This window comes from Equus caballus, chromosome 14 (assembly GCF_041296265.1).
Source record: "Equus caballus isolate H_3958 breed thoroughbred chromosome 14, TB-T2T, whole genome shotgun sequence".
In the NCBI taxonomy this organism is placed as follows: Eukaryota; Metazoa; Chordata; class Mammalia; order Perissodactyla; family Equidae; genus Equus; species Equus caballus.
Genome location: NC_091697.1, coordinates 65,972,326 through 65,987,339, shown reverse-complemented (window position 1 = coordinate 65,987,339; position 15,014 = coordinate 65,972,326). Strand labels below are relative to the sequence as shown.

Genomic DNA, 15,014 nt, shown 5'->3' with positions numbered 1-15,014 from the left:
ATAGCATGTCTGTGTCTTTCTATGCCATGAAAACTCAATCCCTGTACTTTGTAATCAGATAGAATACTGTACTTTGGAAGCATTTTAGAATTGAATTTTTGAATTTGGCACTATTTTTAATTTAAGGAAGCTGGCATATTGGCATTTTTAATTAGGTAAAAATTAGAAAGCAAGATTTCTCTTTCTGATTCAAGCATTTGGGTAAAAGTGTCCTTAGTATTCAGGATTATGTTGTTTGAAAATATATTTCCAGGTAGCTTCCAAAATCTCTTTTTCTGTTGATATTTTATATGTGGTAAAGCTGACTGTTGCCTGACCTTCAGGGCTTTATAAATGCTTGATGTGGGTGGAGGATAGCAGGGAAAGCAAACTCCCACGGGACTATTCTGAAGTCCTAAATGTGCCCAGTACCACAGCTGTAGGGCAGTGTTTTTTTTTTAGTAGAGTTGGGATCTGGGAATTTTTATAAGACATAATTTCTTCTGGCACAACTTTTCTATCTGGTTTGCCAGCCAGGTTTCCCTGAGGTTAAGCATGACTTGGTTTTTCCAGTCTGCCTGCCATTGTCAATCTTCTCTCTGCCAATACAACCACTATTATTAGGGTAATGTGAGGTTAATGTATAAGGAGAGACCATTAGAGGAAGAGGCAAATGGGAGAAATAAAAAAACTTTTGGGATCAGATAGAATACTGTACTACTTAATTTTAAGTATCTTTGTGAGAGTAGACTGAGTTTCACTGCAACAAATGCTGTTTATTTTCACTGGGAAATAAAGATGCACAGTAGGGTTGTAGTGCCACCAGGAGAGAGTGGCTGGTTGACATGTGGATTGGGACTGACATTTACCTAGATAAATTCACCTTGGTTTTAAGGTTTGGTCCTTGGCTTTATGACAGAATATCTGGTTTGGTCATCTCATTAAGACTGTCACTGTTACTCAGAGGTGAATTCACAGTAATCAGTTCACACAGTTCAAGCTCTCAGAGTTGTAAATATTTAGAAAGATTTAATTTCTAATTTATAATGAGATATTTTACTATTGCAGGTCCAGAATGCCCCAAATTAGTATAAATAATATATTTTCTTTCTATAGGGATTACAAATTTCCCTCATGAGCATGAAATTAGGACAAGGGGAGTTAGTTTGTATGAGTCACAATAGGGAGGATGCGGAGACTGGACAGTGTTTGAATGAACATTGCTGCTTTTCATTTCTTTGGAATTCTTCCTTTTCCCATGTTCTAGGCCAGTGGTCTGGGATCTAGACATTGTACAGTGTTAGGAGTGGGAGTGGCACGTGAGGGTAGAGGTGTGGTAACACCCGTATTCTGAATTACTGATGCAGCAGCCTATAGTGAGCAGCTCCGCTCATGGGAGCATGTGAATGATATTTAACCACTATGTTACGGAGAATAAACCATTGTGTCAAAACAGGAGCCACTGCTTTAGTGTGACCTTTCCTTCTCTGTTTCAGTCCTTAAGTGGTGACCCCTAGGTCCTTTTATTTTCCGATTTGGAGCTTGTTTACCCTGTTGACACCATTGAACCTTAGTAAACATTTATTATGTCATCTTTCAGCCTTCTTATATATGCACACATATATTACTCTTTTTAGTTTATCTTTGTGCCATATCACTATCCACTTAATTATTTTTCTTCTTCTTTTGTTTTTTGAACATTCTTTCTCTGCTCTGATTTATCCCTTTTTAAAGCACAGTCATCACTACATATAATAGTTGTGGTTATTCAGTGTTCTTTGTGGGCACTGGGAATATTTTCGTATCTTTGTTTAGTATTTTAAGGTTGAAGTATGATATAGAGTCATGTTCACTTCAAATTTATCAAAAAAGTATATTGGCAGGACAGAAAAATTTTCACATAAACTATTGGACTGTATTTGGTACTTAGTTTACTAAATATATATATATATATATTTAGTACATACATAGGTACTAAATACATATTTAGCATATGTATTACTATATACTATACATATACTATATGAATAGTATACTATATATACTATATATAGTATACTATATATATGTATACTATATATACGTACATACATATGTATATATAAATGTAAAATGTCCTTATATATTTTTTGTTTGTATCTGTTGTATCTGTTTATAACAGATAACATAATTTTGTTCAAAACCTGCCTTAAAAGTGATTACTTGCAAATGTTATTTCTATATGCCTTCAGTGCTGATTTTTGTACTTTGGTACAAATGAAGGCTTTATTTGATAACAGTGACTGCTCTCAGCTCTGTTATCTCTTAGAAAGGTTTTTACATTTATTTAGTGTTGTCCTAGTTCAGACTGATAACTTGTTCAGGGTAATTTGTTAATTCACTCTCAGCCACTACTTGCATATCTTGTTGTTTGCACTTATATAATAACCTGTTGTCCGTGAATAATGAAAATGTCATCCTGTGATGAGGTGACTTCTGTTTGTACTGGAATCAAGTGGAACTGACTCAACTAAGTTAGAACTGGGTTTCTGTTTTTACTTAAGGAATATTAATGATTTAATAAGTTATGTATTTAATTTCGCTGGTGATTGCATAAGTGACCATCTTTTATTACATGTTATGGTTATGTACTATTATATAGTTAACTGAAAAATTATTGGTAACATAGCATTCATTATGTAGAAGGCACTGTTTTAAGTCATATATGTGTATGTGTGTGTATATGTGTATTATATATATGTATAATGAGAAAGATAAAGTTTTTCTCCTCTTTTATAGATGGGGGAACTGAAAAGTACAGAAAGGTTAAGTTGCTTGTCAAAGTCACACAGCTAGTAACTAGTGGATTTAGGATTCCAACCCAGTACAGTTTAGATTCAATGTCTGTGCTTGTAACTATTCTACTATCCTGCCTCTCAAGAACTAGGCTGATTATTTTCTCTTATAATAATCTTTATGATTGTAATTGTTCCATTGGGCTTTTACTAGTCTTTGTTGAAGCCGTATCTGAAGTCTTTGTTGTTGGTTGTAGTTTCATTATGATATGTCTTGGTATAAATTTCTTTTTAGTTATTCTCTTTGGCATTCACATTCCTTTTGAATCTGTGGTTTGTTATCTTTCATCTGTATAGCAGTTATTTCTTCAGTTCTTGCCTCTGCTCGCTTTTCTCTCTCGTTTCCTCCTGAGACTCTTATCAAATGCATATTAGATGTTCTCATTTCATTGTCCAGATCTCTAATCATTTTTTCTGTATTTTCTGTTTTTCTTCCTTAATAATGCATTCTGTATAATTTATATAGATGCATTCTACATAGTTTTCTAATTCTGTAGATGTTTTTCTGTGTCTTACAGTTTCCAAATTATTTTCTCTGTTGTCTCAATCTACTGGCAAACTAAATTTTACATTTTGGTTATTGTAGTGTTTTTTTATTTCTTGAAGTTCTGTTGGTTTTGTTTAAATTTTGTTACCTCTTATACTTTCCTGTTGGATCTTATTCAAATTTCTTATGTCACCCTGTTATAGTTTCCTGTATTCTGCAGATGTTTTCACACATTCATTATTTATTTCTTGTTTCTAAAATCTATGTTGCTTCTGTTTATGTTGTCTCTGTGTATGTGTGTGTGTATACATAAATCTCAAAAATGTTGAGTGCAAAAAGCCAGAGACATACATATAAAACATATACTGTCTAATGTCATTTATATGATATCCAGTAACAGAAAAAACTAATTCAAAGGTGATAGAAGTCAAAAAGTGGTTACCTCTGAGCGAAGGGAAATGTTCTGAAGATTTTTTGAGGTGGTAGTGGCAGGGATATATACAGTTAATAAAGCTCATGGACCTAATGCTTACGAAGCATGTTTTTTATTGTAAGTTATGCCTCAACTAAAAATTTTAAAAAATATGTTGTTCCTACCATCAAAACTTTCATATCTCCATCTTTGTTCTTTCTTTCTTTTCTATGACTTCACTTTAACCTAGAACCTTTACATCATAAATATACAGTTCAGAGGTGAATTCTTGGGAACAGGAGAAGTAGAGTAAGGACACCATTCCCCTAGTCATGCATGTTCGGATTATACTTTTCTTCGGGGTCAAAGAATCAAACATAGATTTTCCTAATGCTTGGTCTAATAGGCACTTAACCTTATGTACATTTATGGCATCAATTTACTTTACAATGAATGTGAAGTTTATTTTTATATGGCTCTAACTTTTAGAGAGACAAAGATGCCTAATAAAATATTACATTATATATATGTGTTGATACCAAGATTTAGAATATTTGGAAGTGGAACCTAGTGTTCTTTTAATAACTTAAATATTTTTTGTTGTTTCTTTTTTAATTAGGAGCCTATGAAATCCAGAGCACCACAGCTACATTTGGAATACAGATTCTACAAGCAATTAGGATCTGGAGGTAAAGTTTTATATTCATTTTAAATTTGTAATAAAAGGGATTGATTGTCATGATCATAACTCATTAGTTTCAAAGAATAGTATTTTAAGTTTCATTAAAATGCATCACTTCTTAAGGCCATGGTCACTAGCCGTTTTCTTGCTAGAATCTTGATGTTCCCTTTTTATTTTAAATTTGACATTTTTGGAGCTTTTTGTGTTGGTGCTAATATGAGTAGAGAACATTGTGAAAATATTTAATTTGAGAATATAAGATGCATATAACTTCCATATTCTTAGCCTTTTTGGTGATATTATAGTTATTGGAATGAATTATAACATTGTGGTAGGCTGGAAATGGCCCCGTAAGAGATACCCATATCATCATCCCTGGAATCTGTAAATGTTAGCTTATAGCAAAGACTTTGCAGGTGTGATTAAATTAAGGATCTTGGGATGGGGAGATTATTTTGTATTTTCTGGGTAGTCCCTAAATGCAATCACAAATATCCTTATAACAGAGAGGCAGAGGGACATTTTACAAACACGGAAGTGGTAAAGGTAAAGTGGCTATAATAGAGGCAGAGGTTGGAGTGATAGAACCATAAGACAAGGAATGCTGGTGGCTGCCAGAACCTGAAGAGGCTTCTAGGATTCTCCTTTAGAACCTTCAGAGGGAGTGTGCCCCTGCCAACACCTCGATTCAGCCTAGCAAAACTGATTTCAGATTTCTGGCTTCCAGAACCATGAGAAAATCAGTTTTTGTTGTTTTAGGCTACAAGTACGTAGTAATTACAGTGACTATAGGAACTAATACAGATATATTTTTACATAAACTCCAAATCTAAGTGAGAATGGATATTTGGTGCCACTGGAAAAAACTAAGGAGAAAATTTCTTATTGTATGTTGCATTTCCTTTATGGTAAAGCTTCTCCCAGCTCTACTTTTTCTGTTCGCTCCTATTCTATTACCTGTAATGATTTTATATGTACAGTTTCTTACGAGGTAGGGATATTTTGTTTCCCAGATTTTATAAAATGGAATTTTTTCATGTGTCTTTTCGTAAGCACATGTTTATATTTTAACTGGTAGAGCTGTCCATTTCTTAATACATTTTCAATTCTGCATTCTTTTTTTCTAAGAGCATACTTTCCAAATGAGTAGTCATTGTGGGGACAAGAAGTTAACATTTTGTATTATTAATCTTTTTATCACTGTAGACTTCTTGTAATGCATATTTAAGTCTGATACAGACAGGACTCTAGGAGTTATCAAAATTATCATTGACAACTGAGATTTAAAGGATAGGGAGATAAAACTAATTACATGTGGACCTACACATATTAGTTAGGACTAGCAAGTGACAAAAAGCTGAGAAGCTAAGTGGAAAAAAAAGTTTATTGGCTCATGTACTGGACATTCAGGGAAAGGACCTATATATAAGGCATTGCTATATCCAGGACTTGCTGTCATCAGGGACATTTTTCAGTTTGTCTCTATGCTCTACCTTTGTGTGTGTGTGTAAACTTCATTCTCTGGTTGAACCTTCTTATGAGAAAGTAGAGGTGGTTACCAATAGCCTAGCTTAGCAATTGTAAAAGCATCCTTTTCCTAAAAATTCCAGCAAATGTTCTAGAATTGAATCTTACTGTCTTATTTTGTGTCCCGTGCCTTTCCTTGGTTTAATCATTGTGAATTTGCTTTCCCAGACTTAGCTCTTGTGCTCATCCCAGCAGCTACCTGAAACTCAGGGACTGGGGAACGGGAGAGGTGGTTGCCTATTGGGAAATTGAGGTGGTATCAGAAGGAGGAAGATTGCATGCTGAGGAGATGGCAACAGGTCTATCTACTTAAGTAGTAAAACTACCATTTGGAAAAATAGGATTGAATACTTTAATTGGATAAGAATGAATAAGTCAATTTAGAGTTTAAGAAGTCATTGAATTGAATACCAGATTTGCACTTACTTTTATTATTATATTCTTTGGCTTTTTTAACTTAAAAAATTATTCGAAAGATAGTAATAAAAATGAAGCATGCATCTTTTACCACTTGAATGCCATAGGACTACGGTGTTGCACAACTCCAGGGACCACCGTTTACAGGGAAGTTTATGTATTTGAGGGTGCTCCCCTGTGCTCTACGGCATAGCATTTACATAGATTGAAATATGGATGGTATTGCCTGAAGGTGTGCATTGTGGTGGCTCTGAAACTCTGACAAGTGTGGTTATTTTTGAGTATTTCATATGAATCATGTGAATTTTGGTTACTTGTTAGTGTTTTTATCATGAATTTTAAAAACATTTTTGAGTACCCATGTGAGCCTAGTAGAAAAACAAGAATGATTAATTGTCTGGGGAGAAACTGACAACTTTAAAATAATTTGATGAGGCTGGCCCTGTGGCTGAGTGGTTCAGTTCGTGCATTCCACTTTGGTGGCCCAGGGTTTCACCCATTTGGATTCTGAGCACGGACATGGCACCACGCAACAGGTCATGCTGAACCGGCATCCCACATAGCACAACCAGAAGGACCTACAACTATAATACATGGCTGTCTACTGGAGGGCTTTGGGGAGAAGAAGAAGAAGAAAAAAAGATTGGCAACAGATATTAGCTCAGGTGCCAATCTTTAAAAAAAAAAATTGATTTTGGAATTGATACTTAAAAGGATTATGTTTTCAGACTGCTCTTAATCATAAATGGGCCATTCAAAGTAATTTAACCTATGACTCTCTTATGGTATGTTATTTCTTTTAAGTAGCAACTTGCTTGTCAGTGTTAACATTAGATATATTTAATCAATATCCAGAATATATAAAGACCTCCTAAAACTCAACAATAAAATACAAACAATCCAACTAAAAAATGGGCAAAGGACTTGAATAGATATTTCTCTAAAGAAGATATACAAATGGCTAATAAGCACATGAAAAAAGGTCAGTATCACTAATCATTAGGGAAATGTAACTCAAAGCCACCAAGACATACCACTTCACACCCATTAGAATGCCTATTATCAAATAAACAAAAAACAACCCACAAACCAGTAAACAACAAGTGTTGGTGTGAATGTAGAAAAATTTGAATCTTTGTGCATAGCTTGTGGGAGTGTAAAATGATGCAGCCATTGTAGAAAATAGTATGTGTCTTCCTCAAAAAATTAAACATAGAGGTGCCAGCTGGGTGGCTGAGTGGTTGAGTTCGCATGCTCCACTTTGGCAGCCTGGAGTTTGCTGGTTTGGATCCTGGGTGTGGAACCATGCACTGCTCGTCAAGCCATGCTGTGGAGGCAGCCCACATAGAAGAACTAGAATGACCTACAACTAGGATATATAGCTATGTACTGGGGCTTTGGGGAGGGAAAAAAAAGAAGATTGGCAACAGATGTTAGCTCAGGGCTAATCTTCCTCAAAAAAAAAAAAAAAAGGAAATTCTGCCACATGTTACAATATAGATAAATCTTAAGGACGTTATGCTAACTGAAATAAGCTAGTCACAAAAGGACTAATATTGTATGATTCCAGTACCCAGTGAGGTACCCAGAGTAGTCAGATTCATAGAGACACAAAGCAAGAATGGTGGTTGCCACGGGCTGAGGGGAGAAAGGAATGGGAAGATATTGTTTCATGGGTACAGAGTTTCAGTATGGGATGATGAAAAAGTTCTGGAGATGCATGGTAGTGACGGTTGCACAACAATGTGAATGTACCTAATGCTACTAAACTGTACACTTAAAAATGGTTAAAATGATAAATTTTATATCATGTATGTGCTATGATATGCATATGAGGGGCTGACTCTTTATATTGCTTAGCTTTCCATAGGATTAGAATATTGTTTTATACCATTATCACTTTCTATGATAGCAGAAATTTAATGTATTGAATAGTCTTGTTTTGTCAAGACATCCACTCAGCATTTAGTGAGTAAAATGAGGGTCTAGATTTGGGAGTCATCAGCACCTGGGTGTTTTTAAAGCTAAGGGAATGGGTGAGGGCTCCTGGGGGGGAGTGTAGAGTGACAAGAGAAGAGGAACAAAGACAAAACCGTGCTGCCCACTGCATTGGGTAAGAGTAAATTTCACTGTCAGTAACAAAAAGCATGACGGCAATAGCTTAAACAAGTAAGGGGGTGTTATATGAGGAAAAATAAACAAGGAGTCCCGAGGTGGGCAGTTGTAGGGTTGATATAGCTACTCAAAAGTAAGGAATCAGGCTCTCTCTAGCTTCCTGCTCCTATTTTTAGTACGTGACTTTCATCTATACAATCCTGGATTTCTTGTAACAGGAGGGAGGAGGGAGGAAGGAAAGGATGAAATTACTATCTATAGAAGGATAACTTCTAATTCTTTATCTCCTTCCTCCATTCTTAAAATGGTTATACATGTATGTCCCTATTGGAATCAGAAATTCTCTGTACCTAGAATTACACTCCCTACCTTCTTTTTCTGTCACTTTTCCAATGATTTTTCTCTCTTCCGCAAGACCTGCTTGCTCTTCTGAATTACTTCGTTCTATTAGTGGCACACCCATTCAAGCTGAAGGTGTTAGTCACCTTTGATTTTGATTATTGGGATAATCAAAAGTTCTGTCAGTTCTGTCTCTTAAGATGTCTCTTTCTCTTCTTCTGGTCTCCACTGCCGCTTTTCTTTGAATTGGGCTTCTTTTTAGTGCATCTCACCTCCTTACCTCCAGTCCTCATAGAAGCTCATCATTTAGCGTAAAGTCCAAATTTCTTTCTCTTTCTACTAACTCACTTTTGTACTAAACTTACTTTTCCTTGAATAGATCTTATTATTTTCATATGTTTGTATTCGTGTTCTTCTTTCTGGAATGTCTTTTCTTTTCCTCAATGAATTCCTTCTTTCTTTAGGCCCCAGCTAAATGTCAACTTTTTTTTTTTTTTTTGAGGAAGATTAGCCCTGAGCTAACATCTGCCACCAATTCTCCTCTTTTTACTGAGGAAGATTGGCCCTGAGCTAACATCTGTGCCTATCTTCCTCTATTTTTTTATATGTGGGACGCCTGCCACAGCATGGCTTGATAAGTGGTGCATAGGTGTGCACCCAGGATCTGAACCAGCAAACCCCAGGCCACCAAAGCAGAATGTGCAGACTTAACTGCTACACCAACAGGCTGGCACCTGTTTTGCAGTGCATTTTCTGACATCTGTTTGTTTCTTTCCAGAAAAGCTGCTTCTTTAACCTGAAATTATTTTGAATATATCTTTTTCTTTTCTCCTATCATAGTATTTGCTTATGTCTCTCTCCTCCACTGACATTTGAACTCTTTGAGGACAATTAAGTGATATTCATCTTTTTATTCTGGAAACTGAGCAGAATGATTGACAATTCTAGGTCCTTGGTAAATGATTGAAATGATAAACTCTTAAATGAGAATAGTAGACTATTTTCTTTCATAGATGTGAAGTTGCACTACATAATCTTCAAAATTTCCTATAGCTTTTTAACTCCTGTGATCATATGTTTAAAGTTTGATATTTTAATATTATACAAAATTGTTATATTATTGAAGTTTGTTTTTCCTTTTTTTTTTTCTGTTTTTTCTCCCCAAATCCCCCAAGCACATAGTTGTATATTTTAGTTGTGGGTCCTTCTAGTTGTAGTATGTGGGACGCTGCCTCACCGTGGCCTAATGAGCGGTGCTATGTCCACGCCCAGGATCCCAACCGGTGAAACCCTGGGCCGCCGAAGCGGAGCACACGAACTTAACCACTCAGCCACGGGGACGGCCCCAAGTTTTTCCATTTTTGACAGAGAAGTAAACATAGCCATACAATTTCAAAAAATTTACTTTAATTAATTTCATTTTTATTATCCTATTTTAGATTAATTCCTCATTTTAGAGATCTAGAAATAGAAGGAAAAATATCAGTGATGAGAAATTTTTTAAATTAATGGAAATAGTAAACCAAGGAGATATGCAGATAGTTTTTTAATTAACTGAACTGTACCATTCAGTCATCTAAAAATAATCACTTCCCAGGGAAGCGTAGGTTTTAATTATTAGAGTTAATTCATTTTTTTTATTTACTTGCAAAAAAGATCACTTGAATTGTTGATACCTCATGAAAACGCATGGGACATATTTTGAGATTTATGGGGAAATTTTCCTTGAAGATCTGTGATTCTGAGTAATGCTTTTTTTATATAAAATTATTTTCTTGATAGCAGATGGTTTATGTTATATTGGGGGAAACTGCAATTATTTTTTCGTTGAAATTTCTTTATCAGCTGATATCTTTACCATAGAGAGTAAAATAACCTTTTTTCTGTCATAAATTACTGTTCTTGGAAATCTCTACCTCTAGAAATTATATTAAATATACTGTTTGAGACAATGCATACGTTAAATCATTGTTTCTCAAGTGAGTGGCTTGACTTTTTGATGTTCCCTGAGCTCCGTAGTTCTAAATACTAATTTGATAATAGCGACAGTGGCTGTTTCTAAAATTATACATCTTCATATCATTGCCTTCTAGGAGCCGTTAGAAAAGCTTCTCTTCCTGCTTTATACTGACCCAGCTGCCTTCTTGTTTGTGCCTTGCTATAAAAAGTCAGGATTTCTGTGTACCCTGTGTGTTTTGCTCTGGTTTATTGATGCCTCCATTTTCGCATTCTTTTCAAGACTATTTAGCTCTGTCTGCTAGCTAAGTGAGCGTTGGTGATTCTATGATGTATGCAAGTTTTATCATACTATTCACTTTTGAGAAAGATTGTGGGTAATAGTATAAGCCTTTTAAATATGGGTATACACAGTCAGTAGTATCTAAAATTCCTTTTATTCATAGAATTTACAGATCAGAGTCTCTCTGACCATTTGTTAAGAAATTCTGCTTTTTCTAATTAAGTGTCTGAGAAAATGGAAAGAAAATAATATAAAAACCATGAAAGTTGAGTGAATAAATTAATTAGAATATTACCTATTATATTTTAGTTTTAACAAAAATAATGAAGAATCCTATATGGATGAGTTAGTGGTTAGTGTAGGCTTTATCTCAGCTGGAATAACCAACAGTTTATGTAGCAGCTTCTTAGAGTTCCTTTTTCTATCTTAATGTAATTGCTTTTAGAAGACGCCTTAAGTATGTGTAATACTTCTAATTCTTTATAGAGGCCTCTCTGTATGGGAATTGCTGTAAGTTGTGCTGCGCTAAACATTTAAGAATGCTGTGCATGAGCGGTATAGGAAAGAAGGGTTTAACTGAGAGTGGTTTCAGTTTGGTTTATATGGTGCAGGTATTAGGATGGTGGTTTGCTGTGTGGTAATTATATTTTCAGTGGTTAATTAGCCACATAAGAGCCTTAAACAAAAACCAAATCATACTTTTGAAGAGGATATGACTAAATGGTGATGAGGAATTTAATTTTCTAAAATACAGCATCATTTTTGTAATTCCCTACGTAATAGTAAAAAGGTACAAAGTATAAAGCCATGAAAAAATATGATGATTTCGTGTTTCGTTTTTATTTTTAATTTAAATATAAAGTAGCACATTGTGAGAAGAAAAGGTTGTAAGCTTGCAGCTTAGGGGTAAGAATGATAGATGGATAATCCATTTTTTTCTTTAATTATTTTGGCCCAAAGAGGATAATAACTGAATAATGAATAATATAATGTAATGAACATAATATTCAATATTCACGTAGTATTCAGTATAATATAGTAAATAATTACTTGTTTATAGGTGATATTATTTTTTAATGTTCTTTGAAATTTAGAACAATTTCTAAATGTGTAAGTAGAATTATCATAGAAAGGACTAGTGCTTCTTTTTTTTTTTTTTTTTTTTTACAGTGGGGTGGCTTTATTCCTTTTATTTGGGGTTAATTGGTAGAGTTTTACTACTAAATGTGGGTGCTGTGGTATTTTAATGGAATGACTTTTACCAAGTCCGGAACTCAGTGCACCTGTTTATTCATATCAGAGCCCACTATTCAGCTAGGACAGTGATTCTCAAACTTTTGGGTCTCAGGATCCTTTTATACCATTAAAACTTTTTGAGGATCCCAGAGAGCTTTTGCTGTTATGGGTTATAGCTATTAATATTTGCCATATGGAAAATTAAAAGATATAAAAATAACATTTTTAAATAATATTTTAAAATTACAACTATGTTTTCCAAATCAAAAAAATGTGAGAAAAGTGGCCTCATTTTACATATTTTGCAAATCTCTTTAATGTCTGACTTAATAGAAAACAGCTAGATTCTCATATCTTCTGCATTCAATCCATTGTGATAACACGTCAGGTTGGAAAATTTGACTCTTCACTTGTGAGGGAACGAGTAAAAAAGGTAAATAAAATTTTAGTGTTATTATAAAAATAATTTGTTGTCACTGACCTCCTGAAAGGGTCTCATGGACTACCCCCCCTGCCCTAAGTGTCTCCAGACCGCATCTTGGCAACTGCTGAGCTAGGAGTATAAGCATTTGTGCTAAAGGTTAAGAATGCCTTAAAGCAAAACTCCCTTAGTAAAGAACGGCCTGTGTGGTAATTCTGTGCTTAGTATTTCTAATCAGATTTTAGGTTTTCTTATCTAGAGCTATAGAGTTTAGTTTTCTAATAAGTATGTTAATACTTTTGTTCTAATCCCTCCTATTTAACATTTTACTTAAACAATCCCAGACCTGAAAATGGAAAGAAACATCATGATGTTATTTATTTTAATGATATGCTTAAGTGTTGCCCACCTATAAGGGGCTGATACTTCAATAGCTGGCACAAAGACTGAGCAGTGTTTAAGAGTGTTAGACCTCCTGTTGTTGTTTTGTGACTTAATTAATGTTGTTCTGTCACTTAAATGGAATGCTGAAATATAAAATGAAGTGTCTAGTAAAATTTATTTTGGGAGAGTAAGGATGAGACTGTATTTTCAAATATTATGTGAATTTTGTATTCTTGACCAGTCTTACTTGAGCTTTTCTTGGGGAAAAAATATGCTTGTCTTGAAAATTAGGGATGTTAATAAGCATCCTTGAAAAATAGCGATGTTGGAAATGATCAGAACTAACTTTCATGAATTCACAATGAATGGCTTTTTATAGTAGTCTCGAAAATAATTTTAAAACAATTGGAATTGGGTGGAGTATATGTTTATAGTTGAAAATTCACTGGGATATAAGAACAAATACAAAACCTTGCCTTTGCCCATGAGTTGAATTGCGTTCATGCAATTCAGTAGCCAAACAGACAAAGCTAGTAACTTAATACCTCCATTACTCTTCCTTCTAAGTCTTTCTGAGCTTCTCTTGCCCTCTTTTCCCTCACCTCTCCCACTTCTAAAAACCCTCCTCCTTGTGGACTTGCCTACCTTATTTGTATTGCTGTGGTTGTTTTGTTTTTTCTTAGGGTACTCCCCAGCCTGTGTTTGTTAGTTGCAATTTTTCCTAACTCTTAACAATTTAATTTGTTTGCTCAGTGTTAGAAAACTGCCCATACTTGTCTTGGGAAATGAAATGCTAGTTTGACTGTCACGGTGTTTGCTTTACATTCTTGATTTTTAAAAAAATTATCACTCTTGATTCTATACTTAAGTGATTTAAAATTTGCGTTGAAATACATTATTAATAGTTATCAAAGAAGTTTCTGCATTCATTGACTCGTAAAACAGTATGTACCTCAAAAAGTCATTTAGAGTTAGATCATCTGTATTTTTTCAACCAAAAATCTGTGCTGAGTCATATTTTAGGGTAGAATGATGAAGCTGAGGTATTTTCATTCAAATTGTATCCTAAATGTCTGTTTAATTTACTCAGTGAACTGTAGTGCTATTTATGGAATTTAACCATTTTGGATAGGTAGACATATATAATTTTGAGACTCTTTGAAACCATTAAAGAAAGGAAATTTTGGAGAAAATTGAAGCAGTTTCCTCTTTTCCCTTTACTGATCTTTTTCATGATGTTATTTTAGATACCCAAGGGTATATGTTTATAGCTTGATTGAATGTCCATATTAGGTGCACAGTAATTCTCCCCTTAATGGTGAGTTGGCTTATATGAAATGTAGCAGAACAGATTTACTTATGCATATCCCTCCTCAACTATGAACATTTTTGAGTGAATAATGATGAATTTTCAGTCATGTTTAATAGGGATGGTTTGAAAAGGGAAGACTTGAAGCTTGAGTCAAAAGAAAAGTTGGCAACTTGGGTGGCAGAACTAGGGTAGAAATTCTGAAATGTAGCCTTAGAAGAGCTCAAACAAAGTGAGGCAGAGTAAATCTGGGCGTTAGAATGGACCTATTTCTTCTGTTAGGGAGGTAGGGTGGGGAGGAGGAGGAAGCCACACTTACATTATAGAGCTGACAGAGTCTGAACAGTATACTTGGCTTTGTTCCTGGGAGCTCCAAAATGAAGTTAATGGTGAAAGTAGAGGTAAGCTATATAACTTTGAATATTAGGGAGAGTGTTTGATTGATTATACTTAATACATGGGTTAAATAAATGTGGTCTAAATCTTTTTCTAATTCAAGTTTTTCTTTGTGGTCCCAGAAGAATTTTAAAAATGTGCATTTTTTTCCTGATTGCAAAAATAGCATATATTGTCCATAACAATTTGGAAAAGTTTAAAAAATATGAAAGTGAAAGTAGAAATTACCTGTGCTTC

The 15,014-nt window shown here is 34.5% G+C and overlaps 1 protein-coding gene across 26 annotated transcripts in view; it reads left to right on the top strand.

The window, feature by feature from the left end:
- The window catches only part of CSNK1G3 (casein kinase 1 gamma 3), a 104,813-nt gene that overhangs the window by 42,204 nt on the left and 47,595 nt on the right, over positions 1-15,014 (top strand). For all 26 annotated transcript variants that reach the window (XM_070233162.1, XM_014730713.3, XM_014730714.3 and 23 more), the window contains one exon: positions 4,332-4,401. In XM_070233162.1, coding sequence (XP_070089263.1) covers positions 4,332-4,401 — 70 coding nt within the window. The remainder of the gene's footprint in view (positions 1-4,331; positions 4,402-15,014) is intronic.